This window comes from Ornithorhynchus anatinus, chromosome 3 (genome assembly GCF_004115215.2).
Source record: "Ornithorhynchus anatinus isolate Pmale09 chromosome 3, mOrnAna1.pri.v4, whole genome shotgun sequence".
Taxonomy (NCBI): Eukaryota; Metazoa; Chordata; class Mammalia; order Monotremata; family Ornithorhynchidae; genus Ornithorhynchus; species Ornithorhynchus anatinus.
This window is the reverse complement of record NC_041730.1, coordinates 49,272,960-49,292,198: the sequence shown is the minus strand read 5'-3', so window position 1 is coordinate 49,292,198 and position 19,239 is coordinate 49,272,960. Positions and strand designations below refer to the sequence as shown.

Sequence of the window (19,239 nt, the reverse complement as noted above, 5' to 3'; positions counted from 1 at the left end):
AATGAGGCCTCTTGAAAAAAAGGCCTCTTAGAAGAGTTATTTTAGGAGGGCTTTGAAAGTGGGGAGAGTGGTGGTTTATTATATATGAAGGGGGAGGGAGGTCCAGAACCGAGCGAAGGACGTAGGCGTATGCTTGGGCTTGTTGGCGAGAATGATATAGATGAGACTGAGGAACAGTGATTAGACTGTAAGCCTGTCAATGGGCAGGGACTGTCTCTATCTGTTGCCGATTTGTACATTCCAAGCACTTAGTACAGTGCTCTGCACATAGTAAGCGCTCAATAAATACTATTGAATGAATGAAAGGTAGTAGTTGAAGCCATGGGAGGGAATGAGTTTTCTAAGGGAGTTGATGTAGTTGGAGAATAGAAGGGGACCCAGAACTGAACCTCAAGGGACCCCCACATTTAGCGGGTGGGAGGTAGAGGATTGAAGCGTGTCTACTTGTTTTGTTGTCTGTCTCCCCACTTATAGACTATGAGACTATTGTTGGGTTGGTGATTGTCTCTCTCTGTTGCCAAATTGTACTTTCTAAGCGCTTAATACAGCGCTCAATAAATATGATTGATTGAATGAATGAATGAATGATTGAATGAATGAATGAGAGGAGGAGCCTGAGAAGGAGAATGAGAATGAACAGCCAGAGAGATAATAGGAGAATCAGAAAAGGACAGAGTCAGTGAAGCCAAGGTTGGAAAACATTTCCAGAAGAAGGGGGTGGTCCACAGTGTCAAAGGCAGCAGAGAGATCAAGGAGGATTAGGATGGAGTAGAGGCCACTGGATTTGGTAAGAAGGAATCACTGGTAACCTTTGAGAGGGCAGTTCCTGTGGAGTGAAGGGGATGGGACCCAGATTGGAGGGGGTCAAGGAGAGAATTGGAGGAGAGGAATTTGAAATAGCAGGAATAGACAACTTGCTCAAAGAGTTTGGAGAGGAACAGTAGGTGGGAGATGAGGCACTAACTGAAAGGAGCCATGGGGTCAAGGGAGCATTTTTTAGGGTAGGTGACACATGGGCATGTTTGAAAATAATGGGGAAGAAAAAAGGCATTGGAGAGCAAATAGTTGAAGATGGCTGTTAGGGAGGAAAGAAGGGAGAGGATGAGAATTTTGATAAGATGCAAAGCAATGGGTTTGGATGTGCAGGTAAAGGAGGTGGCTTTTGAGAGAAGGCAGGAGATCTTTAGAGATACCCCTTGGAAGGATGAAGCGGGGGCCAGAAGGAAGAGAGATTGAGGAGGACCCAGATGATGGTTTAGGGAGCTCACACCTGATGGTGTCAATTTTCTTAATTAAGAAGGTGGCCAGGTCATTAGGGGCAAGGGATGGAGGAGGTGGGGGGACAGGGGGCCTGAGGAGGGAGTTAAATGCCTGGAACAACTGGCAAGAACAATGGGCATTGGTGTCAATGGGGTGGAGAAATAGTTTTGCTGGACAAAGGAGAAGGCAGAGTTAAAGCACGCAGGGATAAACTTGAAGTGGACCAAGTTAGCATGATATTTAGATTTTGCCAGCAATACTCTGCATCTCAAGCAGAAAAGCGAAGGAGACGAACTGCACAGGTGATCCAGGGTATCACCCAGGCCATCCCTGCTAGGCTGATTGACAAGACAAGTCTTGAGCTCTGAAATAATTGCTTGGGGGACAGAGACGAGGAGAAAGCAGTGATCCCTGCTCTGAATGAGTTTACAATCTAGAGAGGGAGGCAGTAGATACAAACTGATGAATACAGCATAATTAAGAATGAGAAAATGAATTTGAATAATAGACACAGGTGACTAAATAAAGAGAAGAGCACTTAGGCAATGGGTGGAATGGCAGGACCTCAGGGGAGTTGGGGCAATTTATCAGGGAATGCCTCCTAGAGGAGGAGACATTTTAGAAGAGCTTTGAAGAACAGAGTGTAGTTTGGCAGAACTGAGGAAGGGCATAGGCATTTCTGGCAAGGAGAAGGACTTCAGTGAGAGGTCACAGGGCGGAGAGTTGAGAGTGAGACCTAGGGAGAGAATTAGTATGGGAAGAACTAAAAACGTGGGCAAGAGAGCAGACATGTTAAGGGGATCCAGCTGATGGAAAGCTAAAATCTCCCTCTCATTAGCTAGATAATGGGGCAGACACAAGAAGGGTAGCTAAGTCCTGTAACATATTTTCCAACCTCCTATTTTGCCTCGCTCAGGCACAACTTATATTTCTAGGTGACCTGACAGTCAAATCAATAATAATGATAATATGGCATATATTTCAAGTGCTTAGTGGGAGGTAAGTTCTTGTGTGGATACACGTCTATCAGTAAATCGAATGTTCTAGGTTTCAGAGGAATAATATATGTTGAGGCTTTTGGGATAACGAATAGCTGATATCCTTTTGAGGGGAGGCTGATATCCTGAAACTCTGGATTGGGACCACAAGGGGATGTTCAGTAGTTCAAAATGGTGCAAGTTGCAAAGGACAAACTGAGGAACTGCAGAGCTGTGAATAGGTCAGAATTGTGTGCTAGATTGAGGGTAAATTCTATTTCAAATACATTAAGCTAAGTGCATGGTGTGATTTGCCAACCCCTGAATGGGATAAGCAAGAGAAGGTTGAGTCTTCTTACCTGGAAATTTCACAGCTTGGCAATAGATGACAAGATCAGAAAGCTCAGGTGCTATTTGCCGACTTTCTTTTTATTTTGTGGAAGATAAAATTCTTCACCCAGCTCTATATCATAGACCTATTGATTAAATAATTGAAATCCAGTTTTTACACTGTAGGTCTTGACAGGGTATGAACATTTTGTGATTGAAACTTTCTGTTAATTCAATTATTTCCTTTCCTACGATACTTCTCTCAACAGCAAGCAATGAGCACCCCAAATAAGAAATCCAGATGTCCAGCTTCAAAAGGAATGATAATAAATTGGGAGCTTCTTCTTATAATGGTGATAATGAATAACAATTATGGCACTTAACAGAAGAGAAGCAGTGTAGCTTAGTGGAAGAGCGCGGGCTTGGGAGTCAGAAGTCATGGGTTCTAATCCCAGCTCCTCCATTTGTCAGCTGTGTGACTTTGGGGCAAGGCACTTCACTTCTCTGTGACTCAGTTACCTCATCTGTAAAATGGGGATTAAGACAGTGCGTCCCACGTGGGACAACCTAATTACCTTGTGTCTACCCCACCATTTAGAACAGTGCTTGGCACACAGTAAGGGCTTAACAAATACCATCATTATTATTGTAATGAATAACAATTATGTACTTATCAGAAGAGCAGCAGTGTGGCTTTGTGGAAAGAGCCTGGACATCAGAGTCAGGAGACCAGGGTTCTAATCCTGACTCTGCTTATTGCCTGCTATTACCTTGGGTAAGTCACTTAACTTCTCCCTGGCCTCAGTCTCCTCATCTGCTAAAATGGGAATTGGATACCAGTTGTCCCTCCCCATTAGACTGTGAGCCCCATGTGGAACAGGGACTGTGTTCAAACTGATTATCTTGTGTCTACCCAGAGCTTTATACCTAGCTTGGCAAACAGTTAACACTGAATAAATACCACAGTTATTATCACTACTAAGTGTTGCCTATGAGCCAAGCATTGCAGTGGAGAGAAGATAATTAGATCAGATACAATTTCTGTCTTTCCTCTCAATCTAAGAGGAAGAGAAAGTAGCTCTCAAACTCATTTTACAGTTGAGAGCCGAAGAAATCCCACCGCATAGCAGGCCAATGGCCGAGGTGAGACTGATCTCTCATGATTTTCAGCAATGCCCTGTAGCCATTAAAAGGGCCTTAGTTGGGAACCTTTGAGGTCCTGCTTTGGTCCAGGGTGGTAGGATGGGATACACACCTGCAGGTGGAAAGATGCAGACGAAAAGAATGCTGAACAGCTGTCACTGCTGCTGTAAACCATCCCAGGAGTTTCTAGTATAATCAATACAGCACATTTCCAGCTTTGCTGGAAGCTTTCCATGTAAGATCCCAAGAAAAGCCAGTTCAGGTCTGGCAAATGCCAGGGTTGACACAAATTTCCCTATAGGGCAATAGTGTCAGTATCTGGTTGAACTGACCCAGACAGTGATGACCACAGTTCCTTCTGCCTGGGTGGTACTGATTGAGGATGATGAAGGCAATGGATTTTCCCCTCTCAGTTCTCCTTTTTCCCTTCCCCTTTTTTCTCTCTATTCTCACGTTTTTCCCTGCCCTGCCCCAACTCCTACCCTCTGCTCCCCTCCACTTCCGTTTTTTCTCTAACCTCTGCCCCCAAGAGACAGAACCATATCTCATTTCCTCCTGTGTACTTTCCCCCACTGCTTAGTAAAGCTTAATAAATACCTTACTATTTTAGCTTTGTCATTCTCAGCCAGTGGGGTATAGTCGGGGAAGGCTTTGGTTTCTAAGACTTTTTAGTCAATTTAAACATCGCCCTTCAGTAACTGACTCCCTTGGGAGATGGTTCCTCAAGGAAAATCTCTGGGAAGTCAATTTAAATGAGCTAAATTAAATTAAACCACTTTTGTCAACCTGAGCTTACTACCTCTGGGGACAATGGGATTCCAGGACACCCCACTCTGGGTGATGAATTATCTGGTCCCCATGAATCCTTCCGTGAACAGGAGAAAAAAGCCATGCAAACACAACCCTCAATGTGAGAGGTTGCAGCTCCCAAATGTAGTTCATGCGACTGAAAAGACTCTTAGTTTGTTCTCACTGTATCCTGGAAGAACATGTATAGTTATGTGGCCCTAGCTATTTCATTTAGTGTTCTGATAATGTCACTTGGTCCTGGAACTCATTTTCAGGATGCAGTCCTTCTATTTCTCAACTTTAACACCCATCGTCATTATATGAACTGATAATCTCTTCATGGCTATAATGTAAGCTCCTCAGACCTTGAATTATCTTTGAGAAAAAATATAGAAAACAAGTTTACAGTATTCTATCTTTGGGTACATCTCTTTGCTTCTGAATTTAAGTCATCCTCACTTTCTTGCACACATCCCAGGGCAGCATCCTTTTATTATTGATAGCATGATTTATTTCATAGATAATTCTGTTTCAGCATTTGGTCATTTCTAATTCTTCAGGTCTCCCCTAGCAAGAGTCTTGGGTCTCTCACTAGTAGGTAATCGCCACAGAGGATTTTTCATTGGGTTCCTTGTTTCTTCCCCGGCCCTGAACAGGGGCTATAAAAAAAATCCATGAGGCAGGAAGGCCCACTCAACCACATGGTACCCAATAAGGCTGCTGCTTTCCTCTGGTGGGATGGTACTGAAGGGTGATAGCAGAGTTGGGAGGAGTGGGGGATAGGGCTGCTTGTGCTGGCAGCAATGTAGCCAGGAGAAGCCCAAGGTGTTGGCTCACAGGTGCCTCTTTGAGGTATACTGGAAGGATGGCATAGCCCTCAGATCTTCAGGCCCAGATCAGATGGAAGGGCCTTCAATAGGTAGATACCTAGAGATCTCACTTTCCCTAAGAGATGGTCACCTGTTGTTTGGGGCAGGACCTGGGTCATTCAGCTTCACCTAAGTCTGGGGTGCAGCATCCCCAAACCTCTTCAGAATTCATGAGGAGACTATCCCAGGACTCTGTTCTTTGAAGCAGTCAGTTGCCTGGAAGCCAAACCCTGCCTGGCAAATTAAAGGGCTGGCCAGACCACTGAGATAGTAAAGGAGATAGGTAGGGTTTCAGGCCACTTCTCCTTGGTTGCAGGGCCAGGCCACCCACTCAGGTCAAGGGGATGGAGGGAGGAGGTGGAGCCATTGGAAGGTTTCCCTTGCAGGTGTCCCAAGAGAAACATTTTCTTACCTTTCCTTTGAGGGATGCGGAACTGCTGGTTTTCTTTATCCTCTTGGAGATCTCCTCACTGTATTCAAACTGCAGCTTGTCACAGGGTGGCTTATTCTCTGGTCTGTCTTCTAGAATATTGTCTGAAAATGAGTTCACAGGCTTTACAGAACTCCTCAAGGACTAAGAGACATCTGTGAATGATGCTGACCGCACGCTTGGAGAATCACACCAGAAAGGATGTGTTGGTTGAAGCATTTCAACATGTAAGGCTAATGTTTTCAGGGCCATCCCTCATTTGCAGATCACAGTGCCAGGAGCAGCAGCTTTGAGTGAGAAGGATAGTGTAGCATTCCCTCCCCCCAAGAAAAACACACACATATACACCCAAACACACACACCTGTTATCTGTAGCTCAGATTTTTAAAAATAAAAACTGTAACCTTATTTTAGATTTGGAAGGGGCAGTGGTAAACATACAAGCAGAGCTTAATAAATAATAACACTGCAGCTGCAGAAACAATTAATAGATAAAAAAATCCTGGATAGATTTGATTCCCAGGATCTAAGTTCATATTGTTAGGATGGGCAACCCCCTAACCTTGTGTGCAACCCCCTAACCTTGTGTGCAACCCCCAATCCAACCCCCACAACCTTGTGTGCACTTTGCAGTGTCCTTCACTCCTGCCCGACTACCCATCCGCTGCAGGGTATAGAACAAGAGTTATCTTCTATCTTCTGGCACCAATGGAGAAATTCACCTATGGGGTGCTCATGCCTGAAAACACTCAAGAGGAGCTGTTAAAGAAAATAACAACAGTAGTACCCAGAGGAAAGTCACTCTGGTTTATGTTAGGAATAAGTACAGACCCAGATCAAGGACAATTGGTTGTTCATGGATCTCGTAAGGGTTCATTTATGCCAAACAGACTGCACTGTTCTTGGTCACATATGTGGAATGCTACGTGCTACTTAGTTCTATCGATACTCTGCTGTATCTCTGCTATATCACAGGTGCTGTTGCTTTTGAAACTAACTAAATAAACAATGGTAACAAAAAGCATGCCTGAGCAATGTGTGTGCATGAGACCTGAAAATTTAAAGCGGTCACTATTACAGGAATGGACTGGAGCAAATGGCATTCCTCCAAACCTCAATGACCAGCCCTATCCATGCTTTTTGGGGGTTTCTACATCTAAGGAGTCAGGAAATGTTGGCAGCAAACTACAGGAGTTATCTTGGAGAATGCTAGCATGGAACTCCAATTGGCCATACTTTGACCACAAACTGTCGTTGGCACTGGGACCCTGGTGTCAGTCTCAAAAAGTAACAGGAAATGGCACACTGCTGTGGTACAGGTTTCCAGCCAGGAAAATGCAGCCAGGCATGCACAAAGAGGTATCCCTGCACACATCATGACAACTCAACTTTTCCCATCTTCCTCATCTCCATCTGTCACCCCTGAGGCTGGGGGGATATGGTACTCCCCATGAGGGCCTGTTATGTTCAGATGGTCCAGACAGGCCATTAAGTGGGTAGGTAAAGTGTTTCCCAAGGCTCTTCATTGGGTGAAAAAAGTGGGAAGCCTGGGAGAGGAGATGAAACAGAGAAGAATAATCTCTGGGGAATCTTGAAATTGTCTCCATCATTAGTCATTACCTAGTCCTTGGCTTGCTGTTTGTGGCTCAGGGGATAACTCTTGGATTGTGGGCTTCCACAGCTGACAGACTCAGATCAGCCTTGGTCCAGTCACATCCTGTTTCTGCTGCTAACCTGCCCCACTCTCTGGAACTATTTAATGCAGATTGGGCATCTCCAATGCTGGGAGACTGAAGTGGTAGATGGGAAGGGGTTTGGACTGGGGTGAGTGAGCTGACAACACCCAAGTTCTCTTACTCTTCCTAGATGGTAGTTTTGAGTGTGGCACTGGAGGACACTGAGTTGCAGGATTGACTGGCATGTTTTGTGATAACTATGGCCAGAGTTATTGGAAGAAACTCTAGGGGTTTGGCACATGCTAATTTGAAAGTCTGGAAGTTCAGTCCACTTGGTGTGGCTTCTGAATTATTGGGGTAAATTTCTGAATTCTGCTTCCAAAACTATAGACAATGGTGAAATCTCCCTAATGTATTCTGAGTATTTTTTTCCCCAGTGGAAATTTCTATTTTTCAATCAAATCTGTTAGGGCTAAATTAATCTCCACACCCGAGAAGAGCTCACAGAAGATAAGAAACTAAGCAGTTTCAATTTGGGTCAGCTAATGCACCATCCAAACCAGTATTCTTTCTGTAACAGTGGCTGCAAAGGATGCTTGAAGGAATGGTGTGACAGACCTACACCATCCAACATCCCCAGCTTTGTTTTCAAATAATCCTTTCTCTGTGCTAGAACTGTGCTGGGTCATTTCTTCTTCTTCCTCTGCACTTTCTCCCTTGGGGAACTTATCCACTTGAATGGCTTCAATTACCAGCTTTATGCAAATGACTTTCAAATCTACCTCTCTAGCCCTGACCTCTTCCTGGCTGTTCAGTCTTGCATATTTGCTTCCCTCCAGGAGATCCCCACTTGGATGGCACACTGGCACACACCGGCACTTCAAACACAACATGTCCAAAACTGAATTTCTCCTCTTCCCTCCTGAAACCAGCTCCAACAACATTCCCATTTCTGTCACTGACCTCACTCTCCTTCCTGTCCCCAAAGCTTGCAACCTTGTTATCCTTGATTTTTCACTGTCACTCTGCTCTCACAACCAATTGACTGCTAAATCCTGCTGATTCTTCCTAAAGGCTTCCTGGATTTGCCCCTTCCTACCTACCCATAAAACTGTAGGCACAAGCTGGTAGCCTAGTACAAGTTTTCATATTATCACAGTTGGACTTCTGATTCAGCCAACTCCCTGATCTCCCTGTCTCCAACTTTGCTCCCTTCCCCCATTACCCCTACATATCTCTTCCCCTCCTCCCCTCCCCCAGCTTACTCCATACTCTATGTTGCTGCCTGGATCATCTCTCTGAAACATCTCTTAGCACATTTTCCCTCCCTGGACCCCATGGCTCCCTTCAGTTATTGTCCATTTCCCTCCTACCATTCCTGTCCAAATTTGGTGAGTTGTCTACACCACTGTCTCAACTTCCTCTCCTCCAATTCCCTCCTTGACCCTCTCCAATCTGGCTTTCATCCCCTTCACGCCACAAAAACCACGCTATTAAATGTCACCAATTATTTCCTTGTCAAATTCAACAGCCTCTATTCCATCCTAACCCTCCTCGACCTCTCAGCTGCCTTGGACACGGTCGACCACCCCCTTCTCCTGGAAACATTACCCAAACCTGGCTTCACTAACACTACTCTCCTGGTTCTCCTCTTATCTCTCTGGATTCTCATTCTCAGTCTCGTTTGAGGGCTCTTCCTCAGCTTTCCACTCCCTAACTGTGGGGATCCCTCAAGGTTCAGTTCTGGGTCCCTTTCTAGTCTTCATTTACACCTACTCCCTTAGAGAACTCATTCACTCCCATGGCTTCCACTACCACCTCAATGTGGATGTCACCCAAATCTACATCTCTGGCCCTGATCTCTCTCCATCTCTGCAGTCTCGCATTTTCTCCTGCCTTCAAGACATCTCTACTTGGAGGTCCTCACCTCACTTCAATCTTTACATGTCCAAAACAATTCCTTACTTTCTCACCCAAACCCTGTCCTCCCCATGCTTTCCCATCACGGCGGATGGCACCACAATCTTTCCTGTCTCACAAGCCCATAACTTGGCATTATTCTTGACTCCTCTTTCTGATTCAGCCCACATATTCAATCCATCACTAAATCCTGTCTGTTCCACCTTCACAGCATAACTAAAATCCTCCCTTTACTTTCCATCCAAACTGTAATGATGTTACACAATACAGTCACTTATCCCAACCTGCCCTGATTACTGTATCAGCCTCCTTGCTGATCTTTTAGCCTTCTGTCTCTCCTGAATCCAGTCCATACTTTACCCTGCTGCCCAGATCATTTTTCTAAAGAAACATTCAGGATGTTTCTTCATTCCTCAAGAAACTCCAGTGTTTGCCCATCCACCTCTGCATCAAATAACTTCTTACCATTGGCTTTAAAGCACTCAATCACTTGCCCTCTCCTATCTCACTTCACTGTTCTCCTACCACAAACCAACCCACAAAAAGAACTCCTCTTCATTTCATCACAGTATACCATGCTGTTCTTTCTCTGGCAACTGACTCCCAGTTTTCAACGGGGTTGCAGCACTGTCTGAGGCTTTATTTTACTGTATTCTTAAAATGCACTCTCTCTCCCTGTTGCTTTTGATTCCCCAATTTCAGTCCAAAATCCAGCAACTGCTTAGGCATCCTGCTGCCACCAATCAATCAATCAATCAATCAATTGTATTTATTGAGAATTTACTGTGTGCAGAGCACTGTACTAAGCATTTGGGAGAGTACAATATAACAGAGTTGGTAGACATGTTTCCCGTGTACAAGGATTGTACAATCTAGTTGGGGAGGCAGACAAGGCTTGGGAGTCAGAGGTCACAGGTTCGAATCCTTGCTCTGCCACTTGTCAGCTGTGTGACCTTGGGCAAGTCACTTAACTTCTCTGTGCCTCTGTTACCTCATCTGTAAAATGAGGATTAAGACGGAGCCCAATGTAGGACAACCTGATTACCTTGTATCTCCCCTAGCGCTTAGAACAGTGTTTGACAGATAGTAAGTGCTTAACAAATACCATTATCATTATTATATATAAATAAATTATGGATATGTGCATAAGTGCTTTGGAGCTGAGGGGGGGTGAATGAAAGGTGTGAATTAAGGAGATGCACAAGGGAGTGGGAAAAGAGGAAATGAGTACTCAGTCAGGAAAGGTCTCTTGGAGAGGATGTGCCTTCAATAAGGCTTTTGAAAGTAAGGAGAGTAATTGCCTGTTGGATAGGAAGAGGTAGGACACGGGCAAGCAGTCAGCAGCGAGATAGATGAGACTGAGATACAGTGAATAGATTGGCACTAGAGAAAAAAAGTATGAGGGTTGGACTGTACTAGGAGAGTACCAAGGCAATGTAGGAAGGGGCAAGGTGATTGAGTGCTTTAAAGTAGATGGTAAGGAGTTTCTGTTTGATGCAGATGTGAATGGGCAATGACTGGAGCTTCTTCAGCACTAGGGAAATATGAATTGAATGGTTTGTAGCAAAATAATCCAGGCAGCAGGGTGAAGTATAGACTGGAGTGGGGAGAGACAGAAGGCAGGGAGATCAGTGAGAAGGCTGATGCTAATGCTGGTGGGATAGGATGAGTAATTGGATTAACATGGTAGCAGTTTGGATAGAGAGGAAAGTGAGGATTTTAGTGATGCTGTAAAGGTTGAACTGACAAGATTTGGTGACAGATAAAATATTTGGGTTGAATGAGAGAGATGACTCAAGGATAATGCCAAAGATCATGGGCTTCTGAGAGAGGTAGGATGTTGGTGCTTTCTATGGTGATGGAGTCAGGGGGAGGTCAGGGTTTTGGTGGAACAATAAGGAGTTCTGCTTTGAACATGTTAAATTGAGGTGTTGGCGGGATATCTAAGAAGAGATGTCCTGAAGTCAGGGGAAATTGGGAGACTGCAGAGGAGAAAAATCAGACATGGAAATGTAGATCTGGGAATCTTCCACATAGAGATGAAGCCATGAGAGCGAATGAGTTCTCCAAGGGAGTGGATTTAAATAGAAGGGGACTGAGAACTGAGACTTGAGGGGCTCCCCAAGTTAGGGGTGGAAGGAAGAGGAGGAGCCCATGAAAAAGACTGAGAATGAGCAGCCAGAGAGATAGGAGGAGAACTAGGAGAGGACAGCATAAGTGAAGCCAAGGACGGATAGCAGTTCCAGAAGAAGGGAGTGGGCACTTGAGAGGTACCTGAGAGGCACCTGAGAGGTTAAGGAGGATTAGGCTTGAGTATAAATTGTTAGATTTGGCAAGAAGGAGATCATTGGTGACTTTTGAGAGGTGTGTTTCTGTGGAATGAAGGGGGTGGAAGCCAGAATGCAGGGAGTCAAGGAAAATTGCAGGAGATGAAGTGGATATAGCAGGTGTAATCAATCATATTTAGATCATGGGTGAAAGGTTGGCGGAGAGATAGACGAGACTACCTTACTTACTATGTGCAGAGCACTGTACTGAGCATTAGGGAGAGTACAATACAATAGAATTAACAGACATGTTCCCTGCCAAATTGGGCTTATGGTCTAGAGGGGACACAACTCACTCAAGGAGTTTAGAGAGGAATGGTGAGGCTACCCAATTGTGTTGCGATAAGGATAGCTCTAAAGACTGATGTTCAAAAGGCATTATTGTTTATGATCCTGTCTAGATATTTGATGTTTTGAATAAACCATAAGTGCTGCTGATGGAGCTTCTCAAGTGGCCAGATGTGACCGGATGAGATGCCTGTGTGGGAGGGGTCTAGGCTGCATAGCTGAAGAGAAAGTTGGACAACATTTTATTTCTATAGACTTTTAGCTTGGTCTGGAGCTTAGTACCAGTACTTAGTACAGTATCTCAATGGCTGCACTGGCCTTCTTGATTCAATTTTTTACTTCTTTACTTATTGTTGCATTTTTGGTCAGTGTGCTGCCTAGCCCCTCTCAGGGTTGCACCTGGAGAGTTTCCAGTACTCTACCAATCTCGACTATGGGAGGGAGAAGTCAAGCAGAGACCTGTTCATTCCATTCTTAGCTTGGGCAGTGGCTAGTGAGTGGAAAGCAATCTGCTACAAGTCAAAACTAAACCTGTGCTGGGCGGCAGCAGCAGTATGGGTGAGACTCAAGGGTGGAGACTCAATTTTACTGTGCGGAAGGAGGCAATGATAAACCACTTGCACAATTTTACCAAGAAAACTCTATGGATACACTACCAGAACAACTGCAGATGGAGGTGGGGTGTTCTGGGAGAGATGTGTCCATGGTGTCACTTTAGGTCAGAGACGACTTGACAGCAAAAGATAAGTGCTGCCTCTGATACCACTTAGTTTGGTGGCCAATATGTTCTTTCAGTTGTGTACAGGTTTGATTTGAGACCGTAGCAAGGTAATTGCTTCACCAATCCACTCACAATAACTATGTTGAATATGCAGAATTCCACTGCTCCCTCTCTAATGGTGAGCACAGTCAGTGGCCACATTGTTTTGTAATCCTTCCTTCCAGCCTATGTGGCCTCCTGAAATAAAAATGTCTCTGCCAAAAGGCTTATTTTACATTTTTTTAAATTTAGCCAGCCTTCCAGGGGCTACGGAGTATGGAGATGAGTTAAGTGATGCAGGGCAGACAGCAATGGGAAGGGGAGTTGGGAGCAGATGGGTGATCAGCAGGAAAGGGAGCTGGCGTCCTGGTGGATGGGCGAGAAGGGCAGGAAGCAGCTAGCAGAGTGGGAATGTGGGGATCTGGAGCCCAGTGGGGTCCCATCCCTATCCATTTGGCTGTTCTCCCTCTCTAGACTGTAACTTCGTTGTGGGCAGGGAATGTGTCTGCTTATTGCTATACTGTACTCTCCCAAGCACTCAGTACAGTGAACTGCACACAATAAGCATTCAATAAATACAATTATCCTGAGCCCCCGAGATTTTTAGGCACTGGAATCTGCAGAAGCTCACCCCATTGCCTTCCCTGCTCCTTCTTTGTGTGCTGGAGGTGCTCCAGGGAGGGGCTGTGACTGTGAATTAGGAGTGGCCCATCTCCCAGAGGGGAGTCTGGGACTAAGGCCGGAGGGGAGGAGAGGAGGACAGCATGATATTGACTATATCTCTAAATATGGGCCCCAGAGCTGAGGTAATAGGGCAGGAGCTTTGGAGAAGACCACCGGATTCACAGCCTTGGAGTGTGGGGCTACTCAGCTGCATTGAGGATGCAAAATGGGGATTGGGCCCTGCTCCTCCTTGTGACCGAGAGGAATCACCTGCTGCCCATGAAGGTATTAAAAATAATACCAATACTACTACTAATAATAATAATTGTATTTGTTAAGCACTTACTTTGTGGCAGGCACTGTACTAAGCATTGGAGTAGATACAAACAAATGGGGTTGGACACAATCCCTGGATCATGAGGAGCTCACAGTCTCCATTCCCATTTTACAAATGAGGCCCAGATAAGTTAAGTGACTTGCCCAAGGTAATAATAATAATAATGTTGGTATTTGTTAAGTGCTTACTATGTGCAGAGCACTGTTCTAAGCGCTGGGATAGACATAGGGGAATCAGGTTGTCCCACGTGGGGCTCACAGTTAATCCCCATTTTACAGATGAGGTAACTGAGGCACAGAGAAGTGAAGTGACTCGCCCACAGTCACACAGTTGACAAGTGGCAGAGCTGGGAGTCGAACTCATGACCTCTGACTCTGAAGCCCAGGCTCTTTTCCACTGAGCCATGCTGCTTCCCATGTGCTTCTCAGGTCACACAGCAGACAACTGGCAGAGACAGGATTAGAATTCATGGCCTTCTGACTCCCAGGTCCATGCTCTATCCAGTACACCAAGCTGCTTCCCTATGCCATGCTGCTTCTCTGGTATTCTGGGAGTGGGTTGGGTTGGTATCCTCCTCCCCCAAGTTTTCAACTCAGTTACCCCAAGGCACAGAGAAGGGTGAGCCAGGAAGTTGGGTGGTGTTGGGTAGGTGTCCAACCTCTCAGGGCCCAGGGGGCAGTCAGGTGCCACACAGGACTGGAGCAAGAGGCCAAAGTTAACAATTATGAGCTCAGAGCCTTCTCTGAGGAAAGGGAAAGGAAAGGTTGAAAGAGGGAAAATGGAGGAGAGAGGAATCAGGGAAAAGGGAATGGGAGAGAAGGGGAAGGAAAAGAGTGGAAAAAGGAGAGGGAAGGGAAAGAGCACTCATCCTCTGCTGACACATTATTGCCATTGCCAGCAGCTAAAGTGCCAGGCATGCCAGCGAGCTGAAGTGACTTTCATTAGGGTGGCAGCTGAAGAGGATGATGACTTTGGCCTCATCATGCTGGCTGGCAGACCAGCTCTGCAGCAGCACTAGACCCCTGTGACCCTTGCCTCAGGCCAGCTGAGGTGGAGAGAAGCATCCTGCCCAAACCTATAGCTCAGAAGTTCACTCGGTTGGTCAGTTTGCTGTTGAATCGTTTCCGAATCATAGCAACTCAGGGAGGGGAAAAATCCTGATGGAATTAGCAAGCTACAGGGGAGTCCACTTCCAACCTCCTTTTGGCTTCAAAGGGTAGGTCTGTCTTATAGAGGGGAGAGAAGACCCTCAGCCCTTTTTGGTTAGGGTAGGCAGGGGCCATCTGTAGGCCATCTAATATGCTGAAAGGGAATCCTACCTCTTCCACTGAGATTGGTGCTACCGACCGGGGGGCCTCTATTACATGTGGTATGTGCTTTCTATTAATCCACCTCTGACTGCGAAGCTACACAAAGAACTCACATTTTAATTGTGAAAACAAGCTGACAAATTGATGAATGTAAGAGAGTTAAAAGTTGGACTATAGCCACAAATAAGCACCATGGATACATCAATCAATAGGCACATGATTTTTTTTTGATTTTCTGATGACCACCGTAACAAACCATAGTAAGGGTGCCTAGCTCCTCTCACCCTAAGGGGCTGGACTTGAAGAGGAAGTGGGTAATTGGTTGGAGGCTAGGGGTCAAGGACCACTGGAGTCTCTTCCTCTCTCTCCTTCCATCATTCTCTCCCTCTCTCTCTCTCTCACTGCAGGGAGCAGAGGAGAAAGAGGAGCTGTGAGGCCCAAGGTGGGCAGCAGGTGATGTCCTCTTTTCATTGCTGCAGCGGGGATAGGGAAGCAGTGGAGTGGAGTCATAGGACTCTCCATTCTCTCTACTCTGCCCCAGCAGAGGCTGTCAGGTGCCCTGTAGGTGCAATGGAAGTGGGAGAAGGGAGGAAGGGGATCTGGGAATAGCGACATCAGCTATTTATGCCTAACTTTCAGAATACCCCTTTAAGGTAACAGTCCATCACAGTCAATCAATCAATGGCATTTATTGAGCGCTTACTGTGTTCAGAGCACTATTCTGGACAGTTGGGAAAGTACAAATCAATAGCATTGGTTAACACGGGATCCCCACCCACAAAGATGAGGCTTTTCCCTTACCATCAGAGAGAGATTCGTAGTCATAATCATATTCATCCTCATCCTCCTCCTCTTCCTCGGGGGTAGCAGGACTGTTACTGCTGGTGCTCCCAGTCTGGGCCTGCAGGGAGGCCAGCTGATGAGCCTGCAAGATTAAAAGCATCAACCTTCAAGCAGCTAATCTGGACTGTCTGCAGTTTGGGATCTGTGGTGGAGCTGTATCTGCTTCACCTCAATCAGGAGGGGATGCTGGAATTTGAGAGCAGTGGCTGTAGTAATAGTAATAGCAGCAGAAGTACTGGTATTTATTGGGCACCGCCTGAGTGCAGTGCATTGAACTAAACACTAGGGAAAGCTCAACAGAGCCCAGGATACGTTCCCTGCCGATAAGGAGCTTGGACTCTTACAGGGAGACTCTCCGTGCCTTACCCTCTAATAAGAGTGGAAGCCTAGAAGGTTCTCTGCACCTCTAACAGTGGCGTGAGATGAGGAACGATCAATATGTTACTGTACCTCCAGAGAAGTAGAACCAAGACTGGGGAGAAGCCGGCTGGCTCCCATGACAGTTGCTGTTTCGTCTAATCTGACTCTGTAACTCTGGAGTCAGAGCAGTCCCCTCAGAATTTCATGTAAGCATCCAGGACTGCCATTCACTCCACTTAGGCACCAGGTGTTCAGCAGGAGCCATGAGGAAATGGAGAGGACATAGGAACAGCGACTCTTCTCTAGAAGTGGTGGCTGTGATTCCCTCTAGACCCTCATATAGATAGGCATGGCCTCTTGGCTAGAGGACAAGGCCTGGGATCACCCATTCCCCTCTGTCAGTGTGGTCTGTTGTCCATCTCCAATTTTCATCTTCTGGCTGGTTATAGAAACCTATGTTTGCCACTTTCCTGAGAAGGTGAATGATACTTTTGATTGTGAACTCCTGGTTCCTTCACTTGCCTGTGTGACTTCAGCAGAGTCACTAACCTCTCTGTGCCTCAGTGGCCTCATCTGTAAAATGGGAATTAAGACCGTGAGCCCCATGTGGGAATGGACTGTTTCCAATCTAATTAGCTTGAATCTACCCCAGCTTTTAGTACACTGCCTGGCATATAGTACATTCTTAATAAATACCAAAAAAAAAAAAAAAAAATGTGAACCATCCCACTCATGGCTAGGGCACTCATTTTTTTCCTTAAAGGAATATTTCCTCCAGGACTAAATTGGGGTGGTGGGGGGAGAGGAGGTCTGGTAATCCTCATAGACCAAGATCAAGAAAAAAGAAATAAATTCATCTTAACTAAAATGAAATGAGCTTTTGCTCTTATCTGGGCAATAACCCAGTTTAAAAAATGTAGGCTGAGTAATGGGACATTGATATATTTTGCTCAGATAGAAGAATGATCAAAAATGGAGTATTAGAAAAAAAGAGTATTAGAAAAAATCAAACTGCCAAAAAATAGATCACTGAAATTTAAATCTGTCTGTGTGGGAGGGGTTTTGTGGAAAGAGTTTGTAAGGGGAGAGTCTGTCCAAATAATCAATCAGTGATACCTACTGAGTGCTTACTGTGTTAATAATAATAATAATAATAATAATGATAATGTTGGTATTTGTTAAGTGCTTACTATATGCCAAGCACTGTTCTAAGCGCTGGGGTAGATAAAGGTAATCAGGTTGTCCCACATGGGGCTCACAATCTTAATCCCCATTTTACAGATGAGGTAACTGAGGCCCAGAGAAGTTAAGTGACTTGCCCAAAGTCACACAGCTGACAAATGGCAGAGCCAGGATTAAAACCCATGACCTCAGTGTCCTGTTCAGTGTACTAGGCACTTGGTAGAGGACAGTACAATAGAGTTGATAGACATAGTCCCTTCCCTCAGGGATCTTACAGTTTAGAGAGGAACTTAAAGGTGAATCATAAATTCAACCTGCCTGACTCTAGTTGGTACAGAAGGTATTGGCATTTGATGCCCCCACCAACAAAACAGAAACCCAGGTATTTCTCGGGGCGGTGGAGTTTTGGAGGGCCCAAATCGCCAAACCATTGTATGACATGGGTAGGAAGCAAAATGAATTTGAATGAGGCTCCACACAAGAGAAAGCATTTCAGGGCTTAAAACAGCAACTTTTGCTTTCTATAGGCCTTGGATCATGGGACCCCAAAGTGGAAAAGGTATTATTTGCGAAAGCTGCCCCCACTAGCATTACTTGAAGTCTGTGGCAAAAGCTATGGATTCTGTCTGCTGGCAACTTCTAGGGTTTTGGAGTCGCTCCTATAAGGAGGCAGAAGCAAATTATTCTCCCCTGGAATAATAGGCCCTGGTTGTTTATGAGGAATTGGATAACACCAAAATATTAACAAGGAGTGAGCCGATCCAAGTAAGAAAGGGGCGGCCGGAGTTAGGGATATTACTGACAGGGCAACACCCCAGCAGTCCACTGGGGTCAAATGGGCAGCCTATGTACATGCTAGGGCCAAGTCAGGCCTGGGAGGTATCCCACTTGGTATATTAATGTCTCTCTCCCCCTTTGGACTGTAACCTTGTTATGGGTAGGGATCGTGCCTGCCAATTCTGTTATTCTGTAATCTCCCAAACTCTTAGTACAGTGCTCTGCACACAGTAAGAGCTCAATAAATATGGTTGGTTGATTGTTTAGGATGTATTTGTCATTTAGTGATCAGTGGCTCATCTGAAATATCCTAAAAGCAAATAGGCAGAGATGACTACAAAGCAAACATTATTAATTAATTAATTCATTCATATTTATTGAGTGCTTATTGAATCAAGAGTGCTGTACTGGGTACCTTTATATGCAAAATGTTATACTAGGTACTTAGTGTGTGTAGAATGCTGTATTGGATGGTTGGAAAAGTGCAATAAAAGTGAGGCAGTCCATGCCCTTGAGGAGATTAGAAGAAATTTTGGAACCATAAAAGATAGGCTTTTACATTGTGGGCACTGGAGGAGAAGGTAGAGAGAAACATAAAAATTCCCAATAGAGCACCAAAACACAAATAAACATGCCATTTTTAAAAAAAGGTTTTTGCTAAGAAAACTTACTTTTTGCTTTAATATATCCACAGGAGTCTGATGGGCTTTCAGCTTTTTGTTTTTAAGAAGTACTTTCTTCCTGAGCCGTTCGGGAGAAGGCAGCATTGGATCATCAGAGAAATCACTCTCAAATAAAAACTTAGATACCAGCTTGTCTCCAAAGACATTCTGAAATGTTGAGAACAGGACATAACAAACCACAGACCAACATTTGGACAGGGGAAGCACAGAGTGAATACGAAACCGAGAAGGGCTCGCACATGTCCAACGCTGTATCTACATCAGCTTAACAATAACCCAGAGCTGACAGCAGGGCTGGTGGTGTCAGATGTTCTG

At 45.1% G+C, this 19,239-nt stretch overlaps 1 protein-coding gene and 1 non-coding gene across 2 annotated transcripts in view; one reads left to right on the top strand and one right to left on the bottom strand.

Annotated features, from left to right (window-relative positions):
• The window catches only part of PLCE1 (phospholipase C epsilon 1), a 363,948-nt gene that overhangs the window by 40,128 nt on the left and 304,581 nt on the right, over positions 1-19,239 (bottom strand). The window contains 5 exon segments of the mRNA XM_029060510.2: positions 2,597-2,668; positions 2,671-2,713; positions 5,781-5,902; positions 15,881-16,004; positions 18,913-19,071. Coding sequence (XP_028916343.1) covers positions 2,597-2,668; positions 2,671-2,713; positions 5,781-5,902; positions 15,881-16,004; positions 18,913-19,071 — 520 coding nt within the window.
• On the top strand, positions 12,391-12,529 carry LOC114810953. Its single transcript, XR_003758642.1, has one exon. It is a non-coding gene; the product is annotated as a small nucleolar RNA SNORA7 (small nucleolar RNA).